Source organism: Lactuca sativa, chromosome 6 (assembly GCF_002870075.4).
Source record: "Lactuca sativa cultivar Salinas chromosome 6, Lsat_Salinas_v11, whole genome shotgun sequence".
In the NCBI taxonomy this organism is placed as follows: Eukaryota; Viridiplantae; Streptophyta; class Magnoliopsida; order Asterales; family Asteraceae; genus Lactuca; species Lactuca sativa.
Window position 1 is genome coordinate 49,008,794 of NC_056628.2, and position 23,308 is coordinate 49,032,101.

The following is a 23,308-nucleotide window of genomic DNA, read 5'->3' on the forward strand; positions in this document are numbered from 1 at the left end:
GAAAGTGAGTGTGTGCGACCCCATCATGGCCGCCACCTCGACACAGAATGTGCTCAACCTCTCGTCCATCAGCTCCAAAATAGCCTCCTTGATCGTACCGAAGATCATAGGAGTCTGCTCTAGTATGATACGAGTAATCTCTGAGGAGAGAAACTCCCTAGTCTGCTCATCCATACGCTCGGCCCCCAAGCCTGATCCCGATCCCTCACCGACACCTAAACTGCTGACTGCTGGTCTAGGGCATAAAACTGCCATTCTGAAAACACATAATGACAAACGCCAGAAATACTGATATATCCCGAGGGATCGCTACTTCTACAAGTTTCCTGGTCTCGTCTCAGCCTTCCTTAGTTCAAGTACAGATCCTCTGCTTTCAGTAGTACTGGCCGATACTACCTTCCACATCTATTCGTACTTTCCTCAAGAACTGCCTTGACTCCACCAAGTCCCTTCTACTACTACAGATCTCTGCTATTCTCATCCTAGGCTTGCCCTAGGTAGATCCCTGTCTCACCCAAACTAGTCCTCAGCTGTTGAAGGCCTCCTTGTAATGCCAATTAGCCACCATATGGATACCATCACATGCAATGAGGCTCAGATAATCCTTCGAGAAAAGGACTCATCCCTACAACGGTTAGGATTCAGACCAGAGCTACGCAATAGGGTCAAATCCAACACTCTGAGATTATTCAACCCTGATTGCATGTGACTTAACGTATCCACCTAATAACTAACTCCCATCACTCCGAGTCCCACAAAGCACAAAGCAAGCAACATTCGGACAAAGGAAACTAAATCAAGCAGGTTCTATTCATATAACAAGAAACTGTACTAGAATATGATGCTAACCTCTTACTATTAGGCATAACCCACTACAAGAAAAAGACCCTTTTACGACGCGTAAACCACGACACTCGTTGATTGATGTTACGCAAAAGAGAGTGACATTAAAAAAGTGTCATCTCTTCAAAAAATATAAGGATTTAGGTCACTCATTATTGCGTGCCCTTAAACTAGTGCCATAAAGAAAAAAAATAAAAACACGGAGGGCGCTGTATGTTAAATGCGCGCCCTCTATAAGTGTCGCTTTATAATTTTAATGAACGCGCTTTTTTTAGAAGATAGGGGGGAAACGAAATCCCAAAAAATTAAAACCCCGCCTGTTGCGTCTCCTCCTTCTCCTTCTAAAATCATGGTTTAAGAACCCTAATAGAATTGATTGTCAATCCTTCTTCAAGAAAATCGTAGGGAGTATTCATTGTAGGGATTTTTTTTGAAGAACACACAAAACACTATCAGCCTCACCAGTAACCTCTGTCAATCCTTGTCTTTTCTACCTTCTTTCTATCGTTCATCTTCAATCGATTCTCCCCTCTCCCTCCTCTCCGATCCGCTTTGCCCATACTCTTGACTTTACTTGTTAATCTCATCGGATCTCTGCTCTAGTGTCACTCTGAAGATCAAGAAATTTCAAGCCCTTATATCCCTCTGAGACAGAGACGAAAAGAGAAGGAACATGAAGAATGCACCATTGGACCCTAAAAACTCAATCTATCTCCCTTCATTCTCTCACTCTATTATCTTTGCAAACCGTAAGCCATTGCCACCACCATTGAACCCTAAAAACTCAATCCACACTTCATGCTTCTGTGATTCTCTCCTCTTCGGCTCTCCAATCTCCGATTTCACTCTAAAAACATCGATTGAACTCCTCGCTTCACCTATCACGATGCCTCTCAGCTACACATCCAGAACAAGAACATACATCACTCTCAAACACCCCCTTAGCTTCTTCATTATTCTTGACGTCGTGTGACTTCTAGGGCTCGAAGAAACCTCCTATATCTTACATTGAAAATCATTTCCCCCTCCCATCACTGACCCTTTTGGAGCGATTTCTAGGGTTTGATCAACATTTACCCTTGGCGACAATCCATCTGATGCAGTCATCACCTTTTATTATCTTTCGAGAATTCTCTTGATGTACGAGCTGAAGTAGCTTGGATTGATACACATGAAAGATTATCACCGTGCTGGAAATCCATTCGTCCTTCTTTCTTAGGTAAATCATTGGTCCTTCCTTCTCAGGTATTGACTGTAGGTTTTGTTTAATTTTCCAATCGCATACATAAATCTCTTATAATTTAACTAACACACCTAGTAACGTCTCAAATCCCATTAGTTTGGTTAGTTAGAAATGTGTACCTTTATCCAGAATTAGATTTGTAAAACCTAGTAGGGTTAAGGATGCATGTAAGTGGATAAAGGTAAATGTAAATCACATTGTCCTCAGAGCAAGGAAGGTGATGATCAGGCTTGAACAGGAGACCTCACTTACGGATTTGCACCTCTAAAATTTAAGGCAGATTTGACAGATGGTCTCCCAAATTCTACCCTCTTGATTTTTGCATGTATTAGTAGTGATCTTACCTTAAACTCTTAAGTGTTGATGTTTCAGTTTTTCTTTATCTTTGCTCATTCATGTTTGTTTCTGTGGTTTTCCTGTATTTTACAATGAGTTGTTGTTTATTTGCAGGTTTATGCATTGATGTCTTTCTTGTCGCTTGTATTCAATAAGAGCTCAATCTACTTCAATTCTATTCGAGAAGTGTGAGTATTCAATGCCCAATTTTGGATTCTTTAAACATGCTTCTTTGTCAGAAAAGCTAGTTTTTTGCTTAATAAGACTGAAGTTGTAAATATAAATGTTTCTTGTTTTCTACAGGTATGAAGCTTGGGTTATATACAACTTTCTGTCACTGTGCCTGGCATGGGTAGGTGGTCCAGGTGCTGTTGTTTTAAGCCTTACTGGGCGCTCTCTTAAGTCAAATTGGTGTCTGATGACATGTTGCTTCCCTCCTATTCCACTGGATGGGTGAGATCAATGAGACTATCTTTCTGTTTCTGTTTCTGTTTATGTTGTAGTGTAGTGTAGTGACAAGACAGTTATATGTATTTCTGTTTTGTTTGTGCAGGCGATTTATAAGGAGATGCAAACAAGGGTGTTTACAGTTTGTGATTCTAAAACCAATATTGGTGGCAGTTACTTTTCTACTTTATTCACAAGGAAAATACAATGATGGGAATTTCAGCGTGGCACAATCCTACTTATATCTCACCATTATATACACCATTTCTTACAGTCTGGCACTCTATGCTTTGGCCTTGTTTTACATGGCATGCAGGGATTTGCTCCAGCCCTTTAATCCTGTTCCAAAATTCATCATCATTAAGAGTGTTGTTTTTATGACCTATTGGCAGGTAAGGTATAGTATATATACATGCACAAGTAAATATGTAATATTTTATTTGACTTTGTTGGTTTTATTTGGTTTCCAGGGTGTTTTGGTTTTTCTTGTTGAGATTGGTTAGTTTCTTAACTTTTGTAATTATAAGTAACTAATTAATCATTTCTTAGTTTATTATGTCAGATTACATAACATTCAACTGACATGTCAGCATGTCACCAACTTTTAAGTCTTGTCCCTTGATGAAGATCAATTGCAACAAATATTGTATCTGTATGATTATCTATGCACTTGTCAGCTAAGAGAGAAGTAAGTGGAATGTTGTCTCATCAGTTTTATCCTTTTTTAATTACACTTTTAGATTGTGAGGCACATTGGTCTTTTAATGTTTATAGATATGGATGATATCGCCCTTAGCGGATACCTATATCAGAAATACCTTTGGGATGGCAGATACAATGGTGGCATTATGCTCAAAACTCTGTGTTATCTGATGTTCGTAAAAGAATGAAGAAACTTCATGGAAATACTTAGGAAATACATGATATTTATGAGGCAACAAAGTTTCATCCTGCACCTTCCCCTGTTCTTGATGCTGCTGGAAGTGATAGAATTCTTTTGTCCTCCATTAAATGCTCTATACATCGAATTTCTGTAACTTTGCGCAATAAGTATTGCATGTCTGGATGTGTTGTGTTGAGGGATTGAGCCTTTCATCACAATGGTTTCCTCAGACTCTACAAGACTCTCTGTGGGGCCCTGCTTACTCACTCTTTCTCCCGTTATCAACATTCGAGTGAGGAAAGGAAATCATGGAATGGAACTAGATTTTTGTATTCAGAATGTTTCATGCATATTGCCAACTGAATTTCTAGCTGTACTCATTGGTTACTTCTCAATGCTTGATTGGAACTCGAATGCAAAAGAGTCATCTGGTATCGATAATTCCAAGGACACAGATAGCTTTCCTTTCACTTACAAGTTTGAGAATATTGATTCAGACATTCTATTAATAGAAATCCCTTTGGAGTGTTCTGTTCCACTTGAATCATCATGAATTTTCCAATGTGTTATGATCATCATAACCATGATCAATCATCAACCTAATATGGCCATTCTACCTGATGCTGGTATGTATAAGATTTACTATTGTACATTATCTAATTTTCTATTTTGAGTTTCAAACATACAATATAAATGTAGATTCTCATGATCTATGAGAACTAATTCTTGTTTCACTTTGCATAATCAGTTGTTGATGTGGAATCAAGTAAAATATCATCTCCTTTCACGTGGTGACCTACTTTAAATTCAAGTTGGACGATTTTACCCATGAAGATGGTATTTGAAATTCCAACTGGATGTGAGTGTTCCTTGTGGTATTTCTGATCTCTTATGCTAGGATGTGTGATTAAAGCTAGATAAAGTATTTTTCCTAGGCTCTTACATAGTTACACTTTTAGATTTTTCCAAGGTTGTGAGGTGGAGTTTAAAGGTTGTAAAGGGCTATTAATTACTTAGGTATGTATTTTGACTATTTGGAAAGAGTTCTTTCTTCGTTGTACATTACATTTAATGATGTTAGGAACTTGGTTTTGACTATTTGAGAGACAATCTAGCTGGCAGCAGTGGACAACTTGTTATGAGATGGTATTACCACATTTTTCATACTAATACTAATTACTAAGGCAGATTTCATTTGAAGTGTCTCTTGGATTAATAATAGCACAATGTTTATCAGGCCAAAACCATTGCATTTTGCAATAGTTGATGAACTTGATTATGTCCTAATTGATGAGGGAAGAAACCCATTGCTGATAAGTGGTGAGGTATGTCTTCTTACTTTGAGTGCTATACGGATAAATGATGTTTAAAAAATATTTGGGAAAGTAAACAAAAGGAACTAGTTACTTAACAACTTTGATATTTTGATCCGCATCTCATTCTCAGGCTAGCAAGGATGCTGCACGTAACACAGTTGCTGCTAAAGTAGTTGAGCTTCTCATGCGTGGCCTCGTATTTTACTTTTTTGCCCTTCTTTTTCCTTTTTGATGTCTTGTTATCCATCTCCATTGTATGCGTATCTCATTGTTTGTTCCACTACACATCATGTAAATTTATATATTTAAGAAATAGAATTGTAAGACATTAAATTTTATGAAATGGATTATATTTTTTGTATATGATATTTTATTTTATATTGTGAGGCATTAAATGCAAATTTAATTTGAAAATTAGTAAATCTATAAAAAATATTTTTTTTTAACATTTAAAATTATGATACGCAAACATGCGTGTCATCTTCATTTATGACATGGCCTTTCTTGACAGAGGCTTTCTTGATACGCATTGCGTGTCATTAACACGTGCATCGTAAGGTTACGACACGCGAATGCGTATCGTCTTCCTTTATGACAGGGCCTTCCTTGATACGCATTGCGTGTCGTAACCGCGCGTCGTAAATGCGCGTCATAAATGCACGTCGTAAATGCGCGTCGTCTCTCTTTATGACAGGGCCTTCCTTGACACGCATTTGCGCGTCGTCTGAGCGTTTTATGACGCGCAATGAGCGTCGTAAAAGGCCTTTTTTCTAGTAGTGACCTAAAAAGGCTATCCTACTACTGTCTACTTGATACTAGCATGCAATTCTCATAAAGCTGAAACACATATAACAGGAACATAAGGCATCCTCCTAGATCCTTAGTCCTATTCTAGCATGCTGTTCTACTAAAACTGACAATCATAACATAAACTTGTATGGATAACTTGGGAGTACTTACTTGAGCTCGGCTGATTGCATGCACCACACCCATTCCTCTTTTTGAAACTCTTCTCTTTTTAAGTTTCTCATTAAAAATCCTTTTCAAAATGTTATTCTTTTGAAAACCTTATACCAATTCCTTCGTTTGAGTTCGGACACACTCGAAAGTATGTCCGAATCCCTCAAACCAAGGCTCTGATACCAACTTGTGACATCCCAAAAATACAACCCAAAATTTTTTGTTTGAAAACATTACTAAACCATAATATCGAATATCAAAAGATAAAAGCCATGAATCATGTATCTCAAAATGTCATAATAAATTTATTAAATCAAAACTAGTGTCAAGATCATGTCAAAATATCAGAGTCTAACTCCCAGGCTAAAACTATGGTGTGTATATCATGCCATCATCCCGGGCCCTTCCCCTTGCTAGCTGAAGTACCTGAAAGCAAAATTGAAACTGTAAGCACGAAGCTTAGTGAGCTCCCACAAACTACCACATACCATACAATAACATATAAAGCATATACTGGGCCTTGCCCACTGCATCGGACCGAAGTCCGGAAATAACTAGGGCCTTGCCCACTGCATCAGACCGAAGTCCGGAACTGCATCGGACTGAAGTCCGGAACTGCATCGAACTGAAGTCTGGAACTGACTAGGGCCTTGCCCACTGCATCGGACCGAAGTCCGAAACTGCATCGGACCGAAGTCCGAAACTGACTAGGGCGTTGCCCACTGCATTGGACCGAAGTCCGGAACTACATCAGACTGAAGTCCGGAACTGACTAGGGCCTTGCCCACTGCATCGGACCGAAGTTCGGAACTGGCTGAATATAACATAATCATAGCATATAACATAAACACATATACTGCATACTGCATCGGACCATAGTCCGGTAAACAAAACACATAACATGCATGTATCATAAAGACACCAAGCATACTGAACTACTGTATCAGACCAAAGTCCGGAACTACTTCTAACTAAACGGGCCGACATTGTGGCCGTAGAACCATTCCTACTGGAAGGAAAACTCACCTCGTAAGGCCGACTGCTGAAATGCTGATCGGGAACTATCTGACTGCTGCTCCGGAAACTCCCCGTTTACAATTCCCATAAAGACACTTAATCAAATACTGATAACTAGTCTTAGCGTAAAATGACTATTTTACCCCTGGCCAAAGTCAACAACCTGTTGACCCAACTCGCCGAGTTGGGCCGCCAACTTGTCGATTCCCTATCTTTCCTTCTACTCACTTTCCCGACTCTACTCGTCAAGTTTAGCAGAAACTCGTTGAGTCCCCATTTCTACAATAACATCGGATCCTCATTCATTCGACTCGCCAAGTCGGATGAACAACTCGTCGAGTTCATCCTTATCATATGAACACGTCCAGACTGCGACTCGCCGAGTTGTATGAACAACTCGTCGAGTCTGTTCTTGGGGCAAGAAGATTGCCTCAGACTCGCCGAGTCAGGGCGTAGACTCGCCGAGTCCCTCTACACTCAAATCCATGTCTTAACTCCCGAGTCCTCTTCCATCTACTGGGTCCTCACTCTACTCACTGAATATACTCACTACTACTGAACCGGAAATCTAAGATTCGCGACCTGACTCGCCGAGTCAAAAGAACGACTCATCGAGTCCTTTGCATGCAGTTTCTATTCAGTCGATTCTAATCAGCTTTAGTGCATCCAATTCATAGATTTGGGTTTCTGGGACTATCTGAACACGTAAAGTTGCTAACTTTACGTGTATCTAAGAGGTAATGAAGCAATAACACTCAAACTTGGCTATTATGGGGGTTACTTGACTAGAACAAAGCCATGATGCCAAAAGGTGGCCTTCTTGATCTCCTGGAGCTCAAGAGAGGCAAGATCCGAGATATGGCTTGGCTACAAAGCTTCATCACTAGGGATTTGGGGTTTTAAGCTCAAAACCAATAATTTGTGGACAAACTAGATCTAGTAGCACAATAATCAAGATGGAAACTTTATTACCACAAAGGATGGCCAAAGAGGAGTATAATCTGGATCTACTTCTTCTTCCTCAATCTCTTCTAGCTTCTCCTTCTTTTTATTGCTCCACAATGCACCAAAATTCCTTCACAAGGGCAAAGATCACTCACACACACTTCAAGGAGGCTAGGGTTTCAGGAATAAGTCTCTGAGAGGTGAAGGAGGCTGGTTTGGGGCTATAATGATGTTTAAATAGGGTACACACCCTGAAAATTAGGGCTTCATCCAGACTGGCGGACTCGCCGAGTCAGGGATATGGACTTGTCGAGTCGCCACGCCAACTTCACGTGCTGACCCGCTGCTACTCGACGAGTTAGGGCCACTGACTCGTCGAGTAGTTTCCAAAATAAGAAGAAAATAGTATTTTAAATGCGTACCAGGAACGGGGCGTTACAATTTTCTTTTGAAGTACAATGATATGATCAAGCATTTTTCAAAGTATGATAAGGTTAGTTTCTTTCTTTGCTTAATAGTAAGTTCATTAATTATTTTATATTAGTTAACATCAACTGATTAATAAGGTGAATTGGTTGTTTTATTTAGTGTCACACTGAATAGCATAACAACTAGCTAATGCTCCAAGCGTTCACTTGCCATCCATACGACCTGGTGGACAACCGCCCATAACAGCTAGCTAATGTAGGTGTCCCTTAATAGAAATGTACTAACAAATTATATAGTTAGGGAAAACCCCTTAGTAGCAATGTATTACATTTATTTAGCATTTGAGTGATTATTTTTATTTTAAATACTATATGCTGCGAAATGGATTGTGTTTTTTTTTTGTCTATGATATATTATTTTGTATTGTGGAACATTAACTGTCATTTAATTTGAAAAATTAGTATATATATATATATATATATATATATATATATATATATATATATCTAACCTAATAAATGAAAATGTTATTGCCACTTGTCATTCTCTCATTTATTTGGCCACATGTCATTTTGTCATAATTTTGAAATATATTTATTTTCCACTTGTCAATTACTTCATTATTCATTTCCACTGTATCATTAATTTAGTTTCCATAAATTAAACCTATTATAATAACTATTAATTTCAAATTTGAAATTTCAATTTCAATTTCAAATAAATTTACACTTTAAACATTTGTATTTAACATTTTATTATAATAACTCGTTTAGTACACGGGTCTAACAATTAAACACATAATTTTAATTAATTTATTTTTTGCACGTTTTTTTTTGATAATTTTCACTTATTTCATATTTCAAATTCAAAATAAACTTTTCATCTAATCATTCATGTTTAACATTATGTTTTAATTAACCCGTATGATATACGGGTTTCACAACTAGTATATATATATATATATATATATATATATATATATATATATATATATATATATATATATGAAACATTTAAAATTATGGCATGCAAAAATGTGTGTCATCTTCCTTTATGACAGGGGATTTAATGATACGCATTGCGTGTCCTAAATATGCGTCTTAAGGTTACGACACACAAATGCGAGTCTTCTTCCTTTATGACAGGGTCTTCCTTGTCACGCAATGTGTGTCGTAAATGCATGTCATAAATGTGCTTAGTAAGTTTACGACACATAAAAGCATGTCGTCTTCCTTTATGAAAGGGCCTTCCTTAACACACATTTGTGTGTCACCTGAGGCTTTTACGATACGCAATGCATGTCATTAAAGGCTATTTTTGTAGTAGTGCGTACGAGAAAGCAGTGAATCAACAATCAACACAACAACAACGTCGGTGCAGATAAAGAGATAAGGAAGGAATACAAACATATACTTTGGTTTGGATACCATATAACATGAAAACTTCTGGCAGGAAAGCCAACCACAACTACAAAAATGTTAGTGGATACTTAAACAGTACCAGATCTATACAAAAAATCACGACACCAAGTAAAAAATTAAAAAATTTAACCCTCGGAAGAAAAGGAAAGACAAAAGAACAAAATCTAAACAAAAACACTCACACACTCTAGAGGAATAGTCGAAACACACTAGAACTCTAGAAGTAGAATAGTCATTCGTCAAATGACGAAATAACATAAATAACAACCTTACCAACTTGTATCATATGGCTCGACACATACTTGAATAGTAACACAAGAGCTCAAATAACAAACATGAATAACGTCTTAGATGAACCATACCATGATATTAAAACACTTATGCAGGACATAAAGGAAAGAACCACATCAGTAACAATCTTTTTAACATAACACTCTTTGAAGGGTCTGACTCCTACTCCACAAACAACCTAACTGAGAAAATGTAAGAACACCAAAAACTGGAAAAGCCCAATAACAAAAATAAGGGAAATAATAAATAGACCCATAGATACAAGCGTTTTCACCACTATCCTTAATTTATATTTTCATGTAATGTCTCTTTGGTAAGATTAATATCCTTACTGCCAATATCTAGATAAGATGTAACGACCTAATTTTTTTTACAAAGAAAAATTTCATTTTTAGTTAATCAAAACCAATCTCATAAACCATAAATTCCCAAAACATTTGTTTTCAAATCAATATGCATTACATCATTGTTTTCCTTTTTTAAAACATCAGAGGCTCCCAAACACACTAAAAAGAGAGAAAGAGTGCACGCCACGTCATCACGCCTTGTCCTTGCCCTTGGGCTCAGAAGTACCTGAAACAAATCAACAACCTGTAAGCGAAATGCTTAGTGAGTTTCCCAGAACATACCACACACATTCACATACACATATCCTGATAGCTAATAAAGCTATAATCATGCCACAAAAACCATGCACTACGATTCAACAAGAATGCCATGGGCTACCCCACATGGTCTTTACCTAGAACTGCCATGGGCTACCCCACATGGCCTTACATCCAATGCCACAGGCTCCCCCCGAGGTCTTCCATACCAGCATAATATCACATAACATATTAATTCAAAAATGAATAACACACACATAACATTTTCACATAATGGGTTGGCCTTGGTGTCATAGACCCATAGGTATGGTGAGAAGACTCATCTCCGTCTGATGAATATGAATACTGTCCTCCTAATAATTTGCAACCTCTTGAGCTAAATAATAACAATAATAATATAATCTATGATAAGACCTTAAATTACCCAAGGAAAGGCCCAACCTTCAAACTCTACCCCCAAGGCCTAATTACCCTTTTCTTGCAAATAGGCCCCAAAGTCCAAGTCCAATATACTTAATGGGCCCCTTGGCCCAATAAGGCCCAACCGATAAGTCCATGGGCCAAACAGATGAAAAGGCCTCTAACTCACATAATCCAATCAAGCCCAACAACCAAATGAGGCCCAAAACAGATTAGGGCCCAACTGAGTTACATACGCGCAGCGTACTGCCCTGGTACGCGCAACATACTGAAGGTTTAGGGACTACGCGCCGCGTACTGCTAGTTACGCCCATCGTACAACCATTTTAAGCACTCTTTCCATTAAGTGCTTAATGCTCGAATCCTTCACGTCCAAAAGCTAGATCTAAGTCTGAAAAGATGTCCTAAGGCATAAAGTTGGCAACTTTATGCCCTTGCATGTCTCATACACACCCGACTACTCCATTAAGACCTTTCCAAGGTCTTTTACCCATGTATGAGGTCAAATCTCTCATCAATCTTCCGTTTCTATACTTCTAAATGACTAGGGGACCTCAGATCTGTCTTTCATATCAAATGGGGAGGCTTAGCTCAACAAAAGAGGTCCAAAGTTCATCAAAGGGACAAACCACCAAAACCCTAGCTAGATCTAAAGATTAGAAAGGAAAGATGCAAGCTTTTTACCTCCAGAAGATTTGCAAGATGATTTTGGCGCAGGATCTTGAAGCACCCACTTGATCCAAGCTTGCTTGACCACCCCTTCTTCTTAAAATACACACTAAAAGGCCACAAATGCACTCTTTAAGGCTCAAGAATGATCTCATAAGGTTTCCAGGAGTATATGGACGTTCTAAGGCCGTGGAGGCTCTTTAGGCTTTAGTCCAAGGGACTTAAGTTGTTTAAATAGGCCTCAAGTCTGGAATTTAGGGTTTTGTGTCCTTGGCACGTACGCCCCTCGTAACTCAAGGTACGCCCAACGTACTCTGATTCCTCCGTGACCACTTCCATGCAAGTACACTAAGCGTACACTTAAGTACGCCCAGTGTACTTAAGGGACCATTTATGCAAAAATTATCATTCCTTAGGGTTTCAAGACATACCAAAATTTTGGATGTTACATAAGAATACAAGGAAAACATTGGGTGTTAGTCCAACTTGTACAAAATGCTACAATTAAATTGTACATTATGGAGAATCACACCCCTCAATGTTGCCTCATTTCCAACTAAGGGCACTCCCCCTAAAAATAGGGGAATTAATATTACCATTAACACTTACTGTTGACAATAAATAATAAGCGATACCTTATGAAGGATCACACCCTTTTGATGTTGCCTCAATGCTAACTATGGGAACTCCCCAAAAGAAGAGGGAAATTGTGGTACATTACCACTAACTCCTATAGCCAACAAAGGACAACCAAAATATACCTTCTAGAGGATTAAATCCTTAATGTTTTCTCAACGCTAACAAAAGATATTCCCCAAAAGAAAAGGGAAATCATGGTACATTACCACTAATCCCTACAATCCTCAGAGGGAAATCAAACAATGTTTTCCAAAGGATCACACACACTAGTATGGCATGGACACTAAGGGTATTACTGGAAGAAGAGGGCAATTTTGACATTGTCACCGAACCATATATCAAGCAAATCTATACACAAACAAAACCATCCAAATAAACAAAATAGCAACATCACACAATAGAAACTGTTTTCAAAGATCTCCCTACCACCAAACAAGTTACATACAACTTATAAATTCTTATTTGTAGGTACACAAAAGGATCAAACAACCCTAATGTCTAACTGAACAACTTCGACATGAGATAAATAATCAGAACTTGGAAGTCGCTTTGCCAAACACCATGAAGGAGCTTCCTAAAGAGGGCCCAATCACTTCTTCGACCCTCTGATTTAGTAGCCCCTTTTTCTAATGGCGCTAAAAATTTTGAAACTAAATAACTTACCTATGCAATTTAAATAATTATATTGTACAAGTATTTAAGAAAAATAAGTTGTTATGTATTAAGAAAAAATGTTATATATAAATATTTTGTTAAATTATAAAAGAAAATACGAATAATAGAACCATATAGATTTTTTTAAGAAAAGTATTAGGATGCTAAAAATACACATTTTAAAAACCAAGGTTTACAATTCGAATTATTAAACCATATCCAAAAGAGCACATATACCCACATTAATGATTTTTGTAATCTACAAGGAGATACATACAACCATTCCGGTCCAAGAGTATTAACGGGTTAAGAACAACCCGAACCAGATGATGGTCCGCTTTTAACATTCCTTGCCTGGTGAATCTAAAGGAGGAAAATTCACCCATGGAAGAGAATCTCATGTCCACATTCCCGAGGATAACGGAAGATGAAAATACAAGGTAAATGCATAAACTCTTTCACGATTCACACCTTACCTCTTTCCCTATAAACAAATTAGCATTTTTCTTCATAAAGTTTACAAAAAGAATCATTTGATACGGAGCTGAATGTAGCAGTACGTATATTGGTTCATAGAATTACCTGTACCTGCTCAGAGAAATCGAATTGTTTCGATTTCGGCAATTGGGTCTGCTTTAAATTTATTCAGTGCTCTTCCATCTATACTTGCGATCATGAATTACCCTCTTGCGCAAAGTGTTAGTGCCGATGATCAGAGAAAGCAATGAACTTTATCAATTGGGTTGAGTGGGAACATACATTTACTCGATTAGAGAGTAGATAATTATCCAGTATTTGATGCACACAAGGTGTTTGTCTAATGGTCTGAAAGAAGCTCATAAGTCATAACCTAACTTTCCCTATACTTATTCTACTCAACTTTAAGTTAAGTTTGTGGGTTTATTGTAGAGATGATGGACCAATGGACCAATTTTTTTTAAAATTGAACAAATTGATATAAAGCTAAACAGTTAATAATAAATTTACTCTAAGTATGTTTCTATGCAGGATTGGTGATCGATATACAAGTGATGTTATTGCAAGATTAAGAACACCTGAAGGTCGTGATGAATGGATATACTGCCATTCCCACATTCTTATGAAAAACAGCAAATATTTTGCAGATCGTTTATCTGAAACCTGGCCCACATGTCAGATTCTTGATTCTCGCAATTGTGTTGAAGTCCACTGTCAAGAACATGACTTTGATCACCACATCACAGTCTTACGCCTCTTTTATGTCACAATCACATGTTCTGTTACTGACATATGTCATAATGTCAAAAATGCCCTTGGCATTCTCCAGGTGGCAGTGAATCTTGGCTCACCAGAAATTGTTGCCACCTGTGTAGACTTTCTAGAAGCATCTCCATGGGAGGAGGCTGAGGAGGAAGAGATTTTGAAAATTATTCCTGGAATTGGTTTGTTAGCAGAACCAGTTTTAGCTCGCCTCCAGCCTGTCAATCCAGCTGGCATAGTTAAGCTTTTCCTATCAGCCACTCTTTTTGCCACGTCAGCACTCCCATTGTCTATGGCTGATCTGAAAACTTCAGCTCAAGAACAGATCGAATACATGCTTACAGAAGATGATGATGCTCCATTGATAACATCCGATGAAGACATAAAATCCAAAGTCAAACAACACTTCAAGGGATTGTTGACCAGATTCAACAATGTAGTCAACTCATGTGAAACAAGCGATTCACAAATGAATCAATTTCAATGCTTTTTAGTAGACATATCATGGGCATGTCAGATATTAACCAAGTTAGAAATTCTAAAAGATTTTGTGGAGAATTGGGTCAATGTATCAGAAAATATAGTCAAAGCTGTTGACCAGATAAGTCAACAAGGTGAAATGCTTGAGACAAAAGTAAAAGTTATCGAGGTAACTTCCAAGGTTCTAGAAGCAATAGCATATGGAAATGTAATTTTACCTACAATAAAACGGCTTCATATGGTGAAAATTTGGCTTCCTTTTGTGAGAATTTTGAAGCCTTTGTTTGATTCTTTAACAACCGATGAAAATGAATGTTTAGTTGTTAAAATGGATGTTGAAATATGGCAATCTTTGGAATCTGCATTTTCTTCAATAATTCTTGCATTGCCAGCTGGACAACAAGCGGAGATTTTAAGTGAATGGTTGGAAAATAAGCATATTCGGTATCCGGATCTTACAGAAGTATTTGAAGTGTGGTGTTATCGATCCAAAGTTGCTAATAGAAGACTTGCACATATAAAGGGCAATAAGGGTATTATAAAAATGTTATAACTTATACAACACTTTCTCTCCTTTGTTCACTAGGTTATTATCCACTAAATCTTTCTAATTTTCTCTTACCATTTTGTCATCATTTGTATGTTTATTACTTTGTTGTTGTGTTAACTATGTAATATGTATATTGTTCAACTTATCATTTACATCAAATGAGAAATTCAAATATAAATATTTTATTTCATCATACTTCCTACCTACCTTATTGCCAGTATCTGCTTTCACTGTTTCTATATCTGTACAATATTCACCTGTTTACCCTGCTACTCTTTACGTTCAGCTTTATTGTCTGTATCAACTATTTTTTTTTTTGTGTCATCTTTTGGGTAAAAGATGCCTACATCTTACATCCCCCTTATATACGTGACCTTGAATCCTTGGTATTGTTGATGTATCAAATATCCAAAATATTCTACTTTAATTATCTTCCTTTTTTCCCATGATAAGTAAAGAAAGCAACATGCACTCAATTTTGTTTCAATGCCTTTCTCCAAAATGTCCATCTTTCAGATATATGCGGTATTTGTCCAAATGCGATGTGCATTTTTTTAACTGTTTGTGTTTTCTAGTGAATATGTTTGAAATCCTTTTTATCGATCACTTATAACATTGGGCCATACCATTTTGTCATTATATTTTCTCCTCTAATAATTGGAGTGTCCTTTATGTGATACCCTTTGCAAAATTCAAAAATTCCACACAGAATATGTACATTCAGATTACGAACCTACATAGTAATAATTACTAACTCACCCTTTGATAGCGACTATGTCTTTCTTCCTTTCTCTTTTTTTTTTTAGTTAATGATGCACTTTGTCGAGAAACTCTAGCATGATAATATAGGTATGTTATGATTTTAATTAAATTGTGTGTGACAGTTGGGAGTGGCGACTTTTATAACATTGAATGCATTAATCAATCAATATTGAATAGTACCAAACAACCATCAACCCGAAAGGGAAAGTAACCTAATAAAAAGTTCTTTTTAAACCACTCATTGGCCCCTAATATTTAATGAATTGGACCATTTTATACACGAAACTTGTAGGAAACATTACAGGGTCTCTCTTTTGAAATTTGGTCTATCATTATTGCCATTGTCCTGTTTCTTGAATGTGTTTTTCCATAGGTACCCCCACTCTACCCCACCCACAAATCAACACTCTAGATTGAAAATCATAATAATAAATATATTATTATTTTTTTAATTTGTATACCCCCCAATCAAAATATATATATATAACTAGTTTTTTTTTTTTTTTTTTTTTTACTTTTACATACATACAATATGTATATGTAGCCAATCCATCTATGCATATCTGCGGATACAAAATTAATATACAACCCTCAATGAAAAACCTAATCTGTATCTATAAAGAACTCTAATGGTTCTTGTTCTTCATTAAAGTATAGATCTGATCTAGGGTAAATCTTGATTTTATTTCTTGATTTCTTGAATTTCTTGACAGTGGAAATGGTGTTTGATTCTTTGTTGATTAAGCAACAAAATCGGGCAAGGGTTGTGCAGCAAACCTCTTGCGGCTTTGAATGTTCATGGATTCATACATGGCGGCTGAGTGTGAAGAAGATGATGGATTCATGGCGCCAAATTCGTTTTCTTCCAATTCTGCCCCTCTGCCTAGTTGGATGTTTTGGTTAGGGAGGAAACTGTGGTGTGATAGGTTTTCACAGTGTGGGAGACCTAAAGTCAAAGAAACTCCGTTTCCTGAATACTGTTGTTGGAATTGATCGGTTGTAAAACGCCCGATTTCACCAATTGGGTAACCCCCGAGTCCGCCCATGAAGTCGGTTGGATTGCCACCTGTCAGTGTGAAACCGGCGTCGGAATCCTGATTCCGGTCGTTGTTTCTTGGTTTCTTGGGGCTGAATTGTGTGATTCCTTCCATTTCTAAGGACCCGATGAGGCTAAAACCAGATGGGTTTTGGAAATTTATTCTCGTGGTAGTGGTGGTGGGTGATGTGGACACGGTGGCGGGAACCGCCATTGGTGGTGGAGGATTGAAGGAGTTTAGATTCTCTTGTTTGGTGGAATGGAATCCTATTCCTCCTCTGTTTGAGGTTTCTGGTGAAACACTTTTTTCATTTTTGGATGATGAGTTCTCTTCGTTTTGTTCGTTTTTGTTTGTTTTGTTGTCGTCTAATCCGTTTTGTTCTTGTTCCTTCACTTCCTCCAAATACATTTCTTCCACCATTGGCTTCCATAGCCTCACTCGTGCATTTATAAACCAATTTGAAACCTAAATTTGAAAAAAAAATCATTAACTTTACAAATGCAATATCCAAAATACAAATACAAAAAATAAGAAAATTTACCTGGCTTCTAGTAAGACCGGTTTGTTTTGCGAGCATATGTTTGTCCGAATCCTTTGGGTAACTGTATCAAATCCGAGTAATCGGTTAAAAATCTTTTAAGAAATGCAAATTGAAAATTTTGAGATCTATCTATATATAATGTATATTCTACTTTGAATATACAACTAGCTGTAAATATAACGGTAATATAAAAGAGATAGTTTCTTACGGATGGAGGAAATGTTCAAACAACCACGCGCGAAGAACAGAAACAGAACGCTCGGGCAATCCTCTTTGAGGTCTCCAAGCATTGTGTTGGATCATTCCCAATTGTTGCAAAGCTCTTTGTTGCCGGAGTTGATTATCAACAAATTTCAGCCTTGAACCACCGCCCTCAGCCTTCCCACCACCACCACCTAAACTGTCTTCCTCCCCTAAGCTCCGGCTGGCCGCCTTAATCTGTCCCATAATTGCATCTTTTAAGCACCTGAATTGCTTTGAAATCGTCTGTAGCGCTAGTGCAGTGTAAGTTCTTGCGGATCCAATTCCAGCTGCTTGCTCAAACCAAGAAATTACAATTTGCATTTGGTGGTGATATTGTCTGTATCTTTGCTCCACCTTCAAAACCCACAAGAAAAATTCAAACTTTTAGCTGAATTGTACAAAATCTTGAATGAAAATTGAGAATGAAGTGGTTAATTTAGTTTGTTTGCTAGTTAATTGATTAATTATTACCTCATCAAGCATGTTAACAAGCTTTGCTTTTTTCATCTGAATTTCTTGTCTTTCTGCTGTAGTAAGTTCAGCTCCACCACCGGATTTACTACCAGACTGATCATCCCTAATTCCTTCTCCGGTGACCGGAGACGATGATCCACCATCTCCGATCACTGGAGTCTTGAGATTCTTAGTTAACTGATCGGAGTTCTTGAGCACTCCCTTACCAACGTTCACAACTTCTTCAAGAATTTCTTGTGTTGCTTTCAGATACTTTGAATTCAACAACATATTATGCACACCATTGTTTGAAATCCCGGATGCTGATGACGTGGATCCACCACCACCACCACCAACAGCCGCTCTCCCATCATCGCCGGTGGGAGATATAGAAGTTACTCTGGCGGCCTGAGACCCGTACCTTGATTGCTGAGAAGAAAGCGTTAAAGACAGACCTTGTTGAAACGGTGTCACCTCACGTGGTGGTGCCGCCACCATCTCCGCCGGATTATACATGTACTGAGCTCGTGGGATGAACGCGTGAAGTGAAGAGACGTCATGTTGTGAATGAACGGATGATGGTGGTGAAGCAGAAAGTGGTATGCCAACAAATTGTTGTGTCTGACCGGAAGGTGGTGGTGGTTGTTGTGGGGGCGTTTGAGATATGTGGTGGTGGTGGTTGTGGTTATGATTATTGACCGGATTATTTCCAGGATGATTGGAATCAAGAAACACAAAGTTACCTTGCGGCTGTGATTGTTGTGCGTCTGAGTAATAAACGTATCCAGGATTCATTAGAACGAGTGTCTGTAACCCGTCTCCACCTTGAATTTCTGAATTCCCATTGTAGTATGTCGCCATCGATGTTTTTGTATCTTTCTTTATATGGATTTCTTCGATCTGTAAATTAAATATTCTTTGTTATCGCATAAGGGACAGTTGTGTGTATATCATTAGTTGATAATATTAAATAAAATAAAATCGAAGAAAAGTTATACTATATATGTTTTTACCTTGTTTTTTTCAACCCATACGCAACTGCATGTAAAACAAGACTGCTTGAATTCCCAGGAACTATGATTAAAGCAAACCTGGGAAACGAATTCAAGAATGATCAACTGATCATCAATACACAGATTCAGAAGTTGCCATAGCTGAGACAGGCGATGTGTGTGTATGTGTGTGTGTGTGAGAGAGAGAGAGAGTATGAGAGAGATGATGATGATGTTAATGGTAATATGATTGGACTGGGGAGGTACCTGAAGAGAGGGTAGTGATGGAGATATGATGAGTTCGCACGTGTTGCTTCATAATCATCATCGTCATCCAACAGCTGCAGGCGGAGATTAATAAACAAGAATAAGTTTTACAGTGACACTCGCAGACTTTATGAGAGAGAGAGAGAGGTTCATGCAGTTATACTTGGAGAGAGAGAGAGAGAGAGAGATATGAAATATAGAGACAACTACATGTATATGTGTATATGTACGTATAGAGAGAGAGAGAGAGAGAGCTCTGTGTTAGAGAGACTAGCCATCAAAAAGTCTCTCCCTCTCTCTCTATCCACTTGTTAGAGAGAGAGAGAGGTGTTTCATTTATATAATTTTCTTTTATTATCCATAAAGATTGGATGGATGAAGTGGATGAAATGCCTGAACTTTTGAAGCACAAAAGGAGAAGTCATATCATTCATCATCAACAGCAAAACGAAAGTTGAGTTGAGAATTTGATTTAGTTAATCAGATAGAGATAGATATACCTGCTGAGAACTGCTTCTTGAATTAATATATGAGTTTTCTCTCTTTCTCTCTCTAAGAAGCTGCTGGGAATTATGGAAATGAAAGAAAGAATTCAAAGGGTCGTTTGATTTGACCTTCCTTTTTCAAATCATTGGATGCGCGCAGCAGCTTTCTTTGCTTATTTGATGAATATCATCACCTGCTCACTAGTCTCGAAACAGAGACAACTTTTAGAGAGAGAGAGAGAGAGAGAGAGATAAAGAAAGCAATCCCAAAGATGTCGATGGTTGTGGCCTTGTGAGTGTTTTCACTGTGTTTTTAGGTGTGAGAGAGAGAAAGAAAGTAGGAGTAGGAGTAGGAATATATATAAATAAAAAAAAGAAAAACAAAAACAAAAACAAAAGGGACTGCTGCTCTTGTTATATCAAAGTTGTGTCAGAGGATATAAACAGCTGAAAAACGAGGAAACGTCTCCTTCTGCAGCCCTAAACCCTTTCTTAAATTCTTTTGCTTTTTTACTTTCTTTCATGTTACCTATCCTCTTATAAATCGAGTTCCTGTAGATGTTATTGCTTGTTACCTATTGTGAATCATATGCATCTTTTATAAAATACTAGTTTTCTATATTACTATTTAAATGTAAAATAATAAACTCAAAACTATAAACTTAATGGATTTTTTTTATGACGGCTAACTCACATATTAACTATTTTTTTTCTTAAATATACATATTTCGTCTCAAAATCCGAACATCAATTTTTTGCGGCATGCTAACGTTCACTAAACTTCTAATATGGTTGGGTTAAAAACATTTTGATAAACTTAATGGATTAAATACCACACTTTGCTTATCTTAAATAAATGAATAACTGGGTCAATACTTAAGTGGGAGAGTCACTTTGATCATAGCATGTAGGGTAATGCAACGAGTTACAAGATGTTTGTATGAGTGTTCCTAGCAAACTTCTGTTAAAAGAATCTACAACTTTTTTTTTCTCTCACACGTACACATAAACACATAACATTAAAACACACCAAATATTTAACAAACTATTTATGAACCATCACATTTTGATTTATTTATCAAATAAACGAATAATAATTTTTTTTTAATATTTTTAGTTAAACTAACTAACAAATATGAATAAGGTCTTACTTATTTTTTTTCTTTCTATTATAATTGTTATTAATATTTTTTAGAAATACGAATTAGTATGTATATATATATATATATATATATATATATATATATATATATATATATATATATATGTGTGTGTGTGTGTGTGTGTGTGTGTGTGTGTGTGTGTGTGTGAACTCATGACCTACTTGTTAGAAATATATTGTTTCTTTCTATTATTTATGCTCATAATGTTCGTTTATATTAGTTTATTAACATTATTTTATGTTTGTTTACGTTTGTTCTGTTTATATTTGTTTGTTAATGTTTGTTTATGTTATTATATATGTTCAATCTTCCATTATGTTTGAGGATTGCCGAATCATGAATGTGTTTAACGTAAAATCATGCAATCATGTTGTAAGTATAATGAGATTAAATGCAAGTTGAAAATTTTCCATTATCCCAAATTTATCCCAAAGTGGTAGGAAAAAAAAAAACTTTTGTGTGTTTATAAGGCTTCCATTGCCTTAATCCTTTATAGGCTTTAGTGAAAGTTAAAGGATGGGCCAAAACCACATACACGCCTAGCCAAGATAAGAATGTGAGAAACAAGGTTTGTTATATAGGCACATTTTGCACGCTGCTGAGGAGATTTTGTTTTTAGTAATGTTTAGGTTGGATCGGTTTGGACCAACCAAGTCAACGTGCAGACCACGTGTTGACTTCATGGATAAGTACAAGAAATATTTCTGAAGTCTTTGGAAACCTTATAAAGTCCAAGTTTGAAATTGGATTAGATTGATATTCTATATAATGACACCAACTTGTAGTTTATCTTGTATTTCAGTTGCCATGTGACGGCCTATGAGAGGCCATGTGTTGTCATCAAATACAATTCTTGAGATTCTATGGTTTTCGATTAGTATAAATAGGACCTCTAGGATCTCATTTATTCTCTTTTTGTTTACTGGTTCATCTATTGATGTTAGAATGAACGATAATTGCATTAAAAATCCCGAGATTCTACATTGCAACTTACATCCACTGCAGTGCATAAAAACCTTTATCGACAAGAGTTATTCCATTTAGTTATAATCAAGAATCAACATCTTTTAGGTTGGTTTTAATTTTTTGCTTTCTCTTTTTATTTTGTCTGATTATGGGACATTCTCATTCTACCTTTCTTATAATCAAAATCTAATTGAAAATGATAAATCTGATTTTTTTGGACAAAATTTATTATTTATGACTAATTGACATATAATTCTGCATATTATTTTTCAGTTTCATTTCTTTGGTTATTACTAATAATTTAAAATTACTTCACAATACTTTTCATCAGATTGTTTGCTATTAAGTTTGAATATAAAAATCTTAAAGATTTTGTTGTGATCAAATATTTCAGATAAATGGACATTGAAATGTTTTCCATTAACTACAGATTAATGAGTTAGAAGTTTTATCGAAGTAGACCATTATGACGGCCATAAATACTCCTATTGGGCTAACAAGGTCAAGTTTCTACTATTTATTATTAATCTTGAACTTGTTCTAGACCCCGCCTTGCCCCCTATTTCATTTGAACATATCCCTAAAGCAAGAAAGGATCCAAATCTAAAAGCAATTTTTGATCTGGAAAAGTTGAGATCTATCTCTATGCAGAGAGTCTGAAGGCCTATGTCTTCACCACATCAAGAACTCCATATATAACTGCCTCTATGATGTATTCGCGTCAGTCGCAGATCCTAAAGAGCTCTAGAAAGTATTGGATCTAAGTACAAGGCACATGAGGAAGGTACTAACAAGTACCTTGTGTTTATGTACTTAGGCTACAAAATGGTCGATGAAGGCCGATCTTGGAGTAGGTGCATGAACTCCGGGTCTTAGTTAACAAAATGATTATACTGTCCATCACTTTATTAAGCTATTCTGGATAGGTGCAATTGTCGTAAAGTTTCCACCCTCTTGGAATGACTTATCTAAGAGAGGATGATGCATAAGGCTGATGACTACTCCTTGGATG

General features: G+C 36.8%; 3 protein-coding genes across 5 annotated transcripts; 2 read left to right on the plus strand and 1 right to left on the minus strand.

The window, feature by feature from the left end:
• The first annotated feature begins 2,466 nt into the window (after nt 1-2,466).
• Nucleotides 2,467-3,372, plus strand: LOC128126786 (uncharacterized). Its single transcript, XM_052764901.1, has 4 exons — nt 2,467-2,610; nt 2,726-2,875; nt 2,976-3,261; nt 3,340-3,372. The coding sequence occupies exons 1-4, from the start codon at nt 2,549-2,551 to the stop codon at nt 3,370-3,372; spliced, it is 531 nt and encodes a 176-aa protein (XP_052620861.1). The 5' UTR covers nt 2,467-2,548.
• A 9,999-nt stretch (nt 3,373-13,371) lies between these two features.
• On the plus strand, nt 13,372-15,582 carry LOC111897413 (BTB/POZ domain-containing protein At3g05675). Its single transcript, XM_023893379.3, has 2 exons — nt 13,372-13,558; nt 14,127-15,582. Exons 1-2 carry the CDS (start codon nt 13,503-13,505, stop codon nt 15,388-15,390), a joined length of 1,320 nt encoding a protein of 439 aa, XP_023749147.1. The 5' UTR covers nt 13,372-13,502; the 3' UTR covers nt 15,391-15,582.
• Nucleotides 15,583-16,562: 980 nt separating this feature from the next.
• On the minus strand, nt 16,563-20,518 carry LOC111897409 (BEL1-like homeodomain protein 1). 3 transcript variants are annotated; one of them, XM_023893370.3, is made up of 7 exons: nt 20,183-20,518; nt 19,683-19,756; nt 19,437-19,514; nt 18,442-19,323; nt 17,936-18,324; nt 17,728-17,788; nt 16,563-17,651 (listed from the first exon to the last, which is right to left on the minus strand). In XM_023893370.3, the coding sequence occupies exons 4-7, from the start codon at nt 19,282-19,284 to the stop codon at nt 16,890-16,892; spliced, it is 2,055 nt and encodes a 684-aa protein (XP_023749138.1). In that variant the 5' UTR covers nt 19,285-19,323; nt 19,437-19,514; nt 19,683-19,756; nt 20,183-20,518; the 3' UTR covers nt 16,563-16,889. The 3 variants fall into 3 exon arrangements, with proteins under 3 accessions (XP_023749138.1, XP_023749141.1, XP_023749139.1); XM_023893373.3 differs by having other exon boundaries at nt 19,437-19,541; XM_023893371.3 differs by lacking the exon at nt 20,183-20,518 and having other exon boundaries at nt 19,683-19,982.
• Between the last annotated feature and the right edge of the window lie 2,790 nt (nt 20,519-23,308).

What these genes read in the sequence shown, in the direction of transcription:
- LOC128126786 (XM_052764901.1), top strand. Translation starts at nt 2,549, where the DNA reads ATGTCTTTCTTGTCGCTTGTATTCAATAAGAGCTCAATCTACTTCAAT. An exon ending in TTCAATTCTATTCGAGAAGT is followed by an intron (nt 2,611 to 2,725) that starts GTGAGTATTCAA and finishes TGTTTTCTACAG; the next exon opens with GTATGAAGCTTGGGTTATAT. An exon ending in TTTTTATGACCTATTGGCAG is followed by an intron (nt 3,262 to 3,339) that starts GTAAGGTATAGT and finishes TTTGGTTTCCAG; the next exon opens with GGTGTTTTGGTTTTTCTTGT.
- LOC111897413 (XM_023893379.3), top strand. Translation starts at nt 13,503, where the DNA reads ATGGAAGAGAATCTCATGTCCACATTCCCGAGGATAACGGAAGATGAA. An exon ending in ACGGAAGATGAAAATACAAG is followed by an intron (nt 13,559 to 14,126) that starts GTAAATGCATAA and finishes GTTTCTATGCAG; the next exon opens with GATTGGTGATCGATATACAA.
- LOC111897409 (XM_023893370.3), bottom strand. Translation starts at nt 19,284, where the DNA reads ATGGCGACATACTACAATGGGAATTCAGAAATTCAAGGTGGAGACGGG. An exon ending in TTGTTAACATGCTTGATGAG is followed by an intron (nt 18,325 to 18,441) that starts GTAATAATTAAT and finishes TGGGTTTTGAAG; the next exon opens with GTGGAGCAAAGATACAGACA. An exon ending in CCGGTCTTACTAGAAGCCAG is followed by an intron (nt 17,652 to 17,727) that starts GTAAATTTTCTT and finishes TTTCAAATTTAG; the next exon opens with GTTTCAAATTGGTTTATAAA.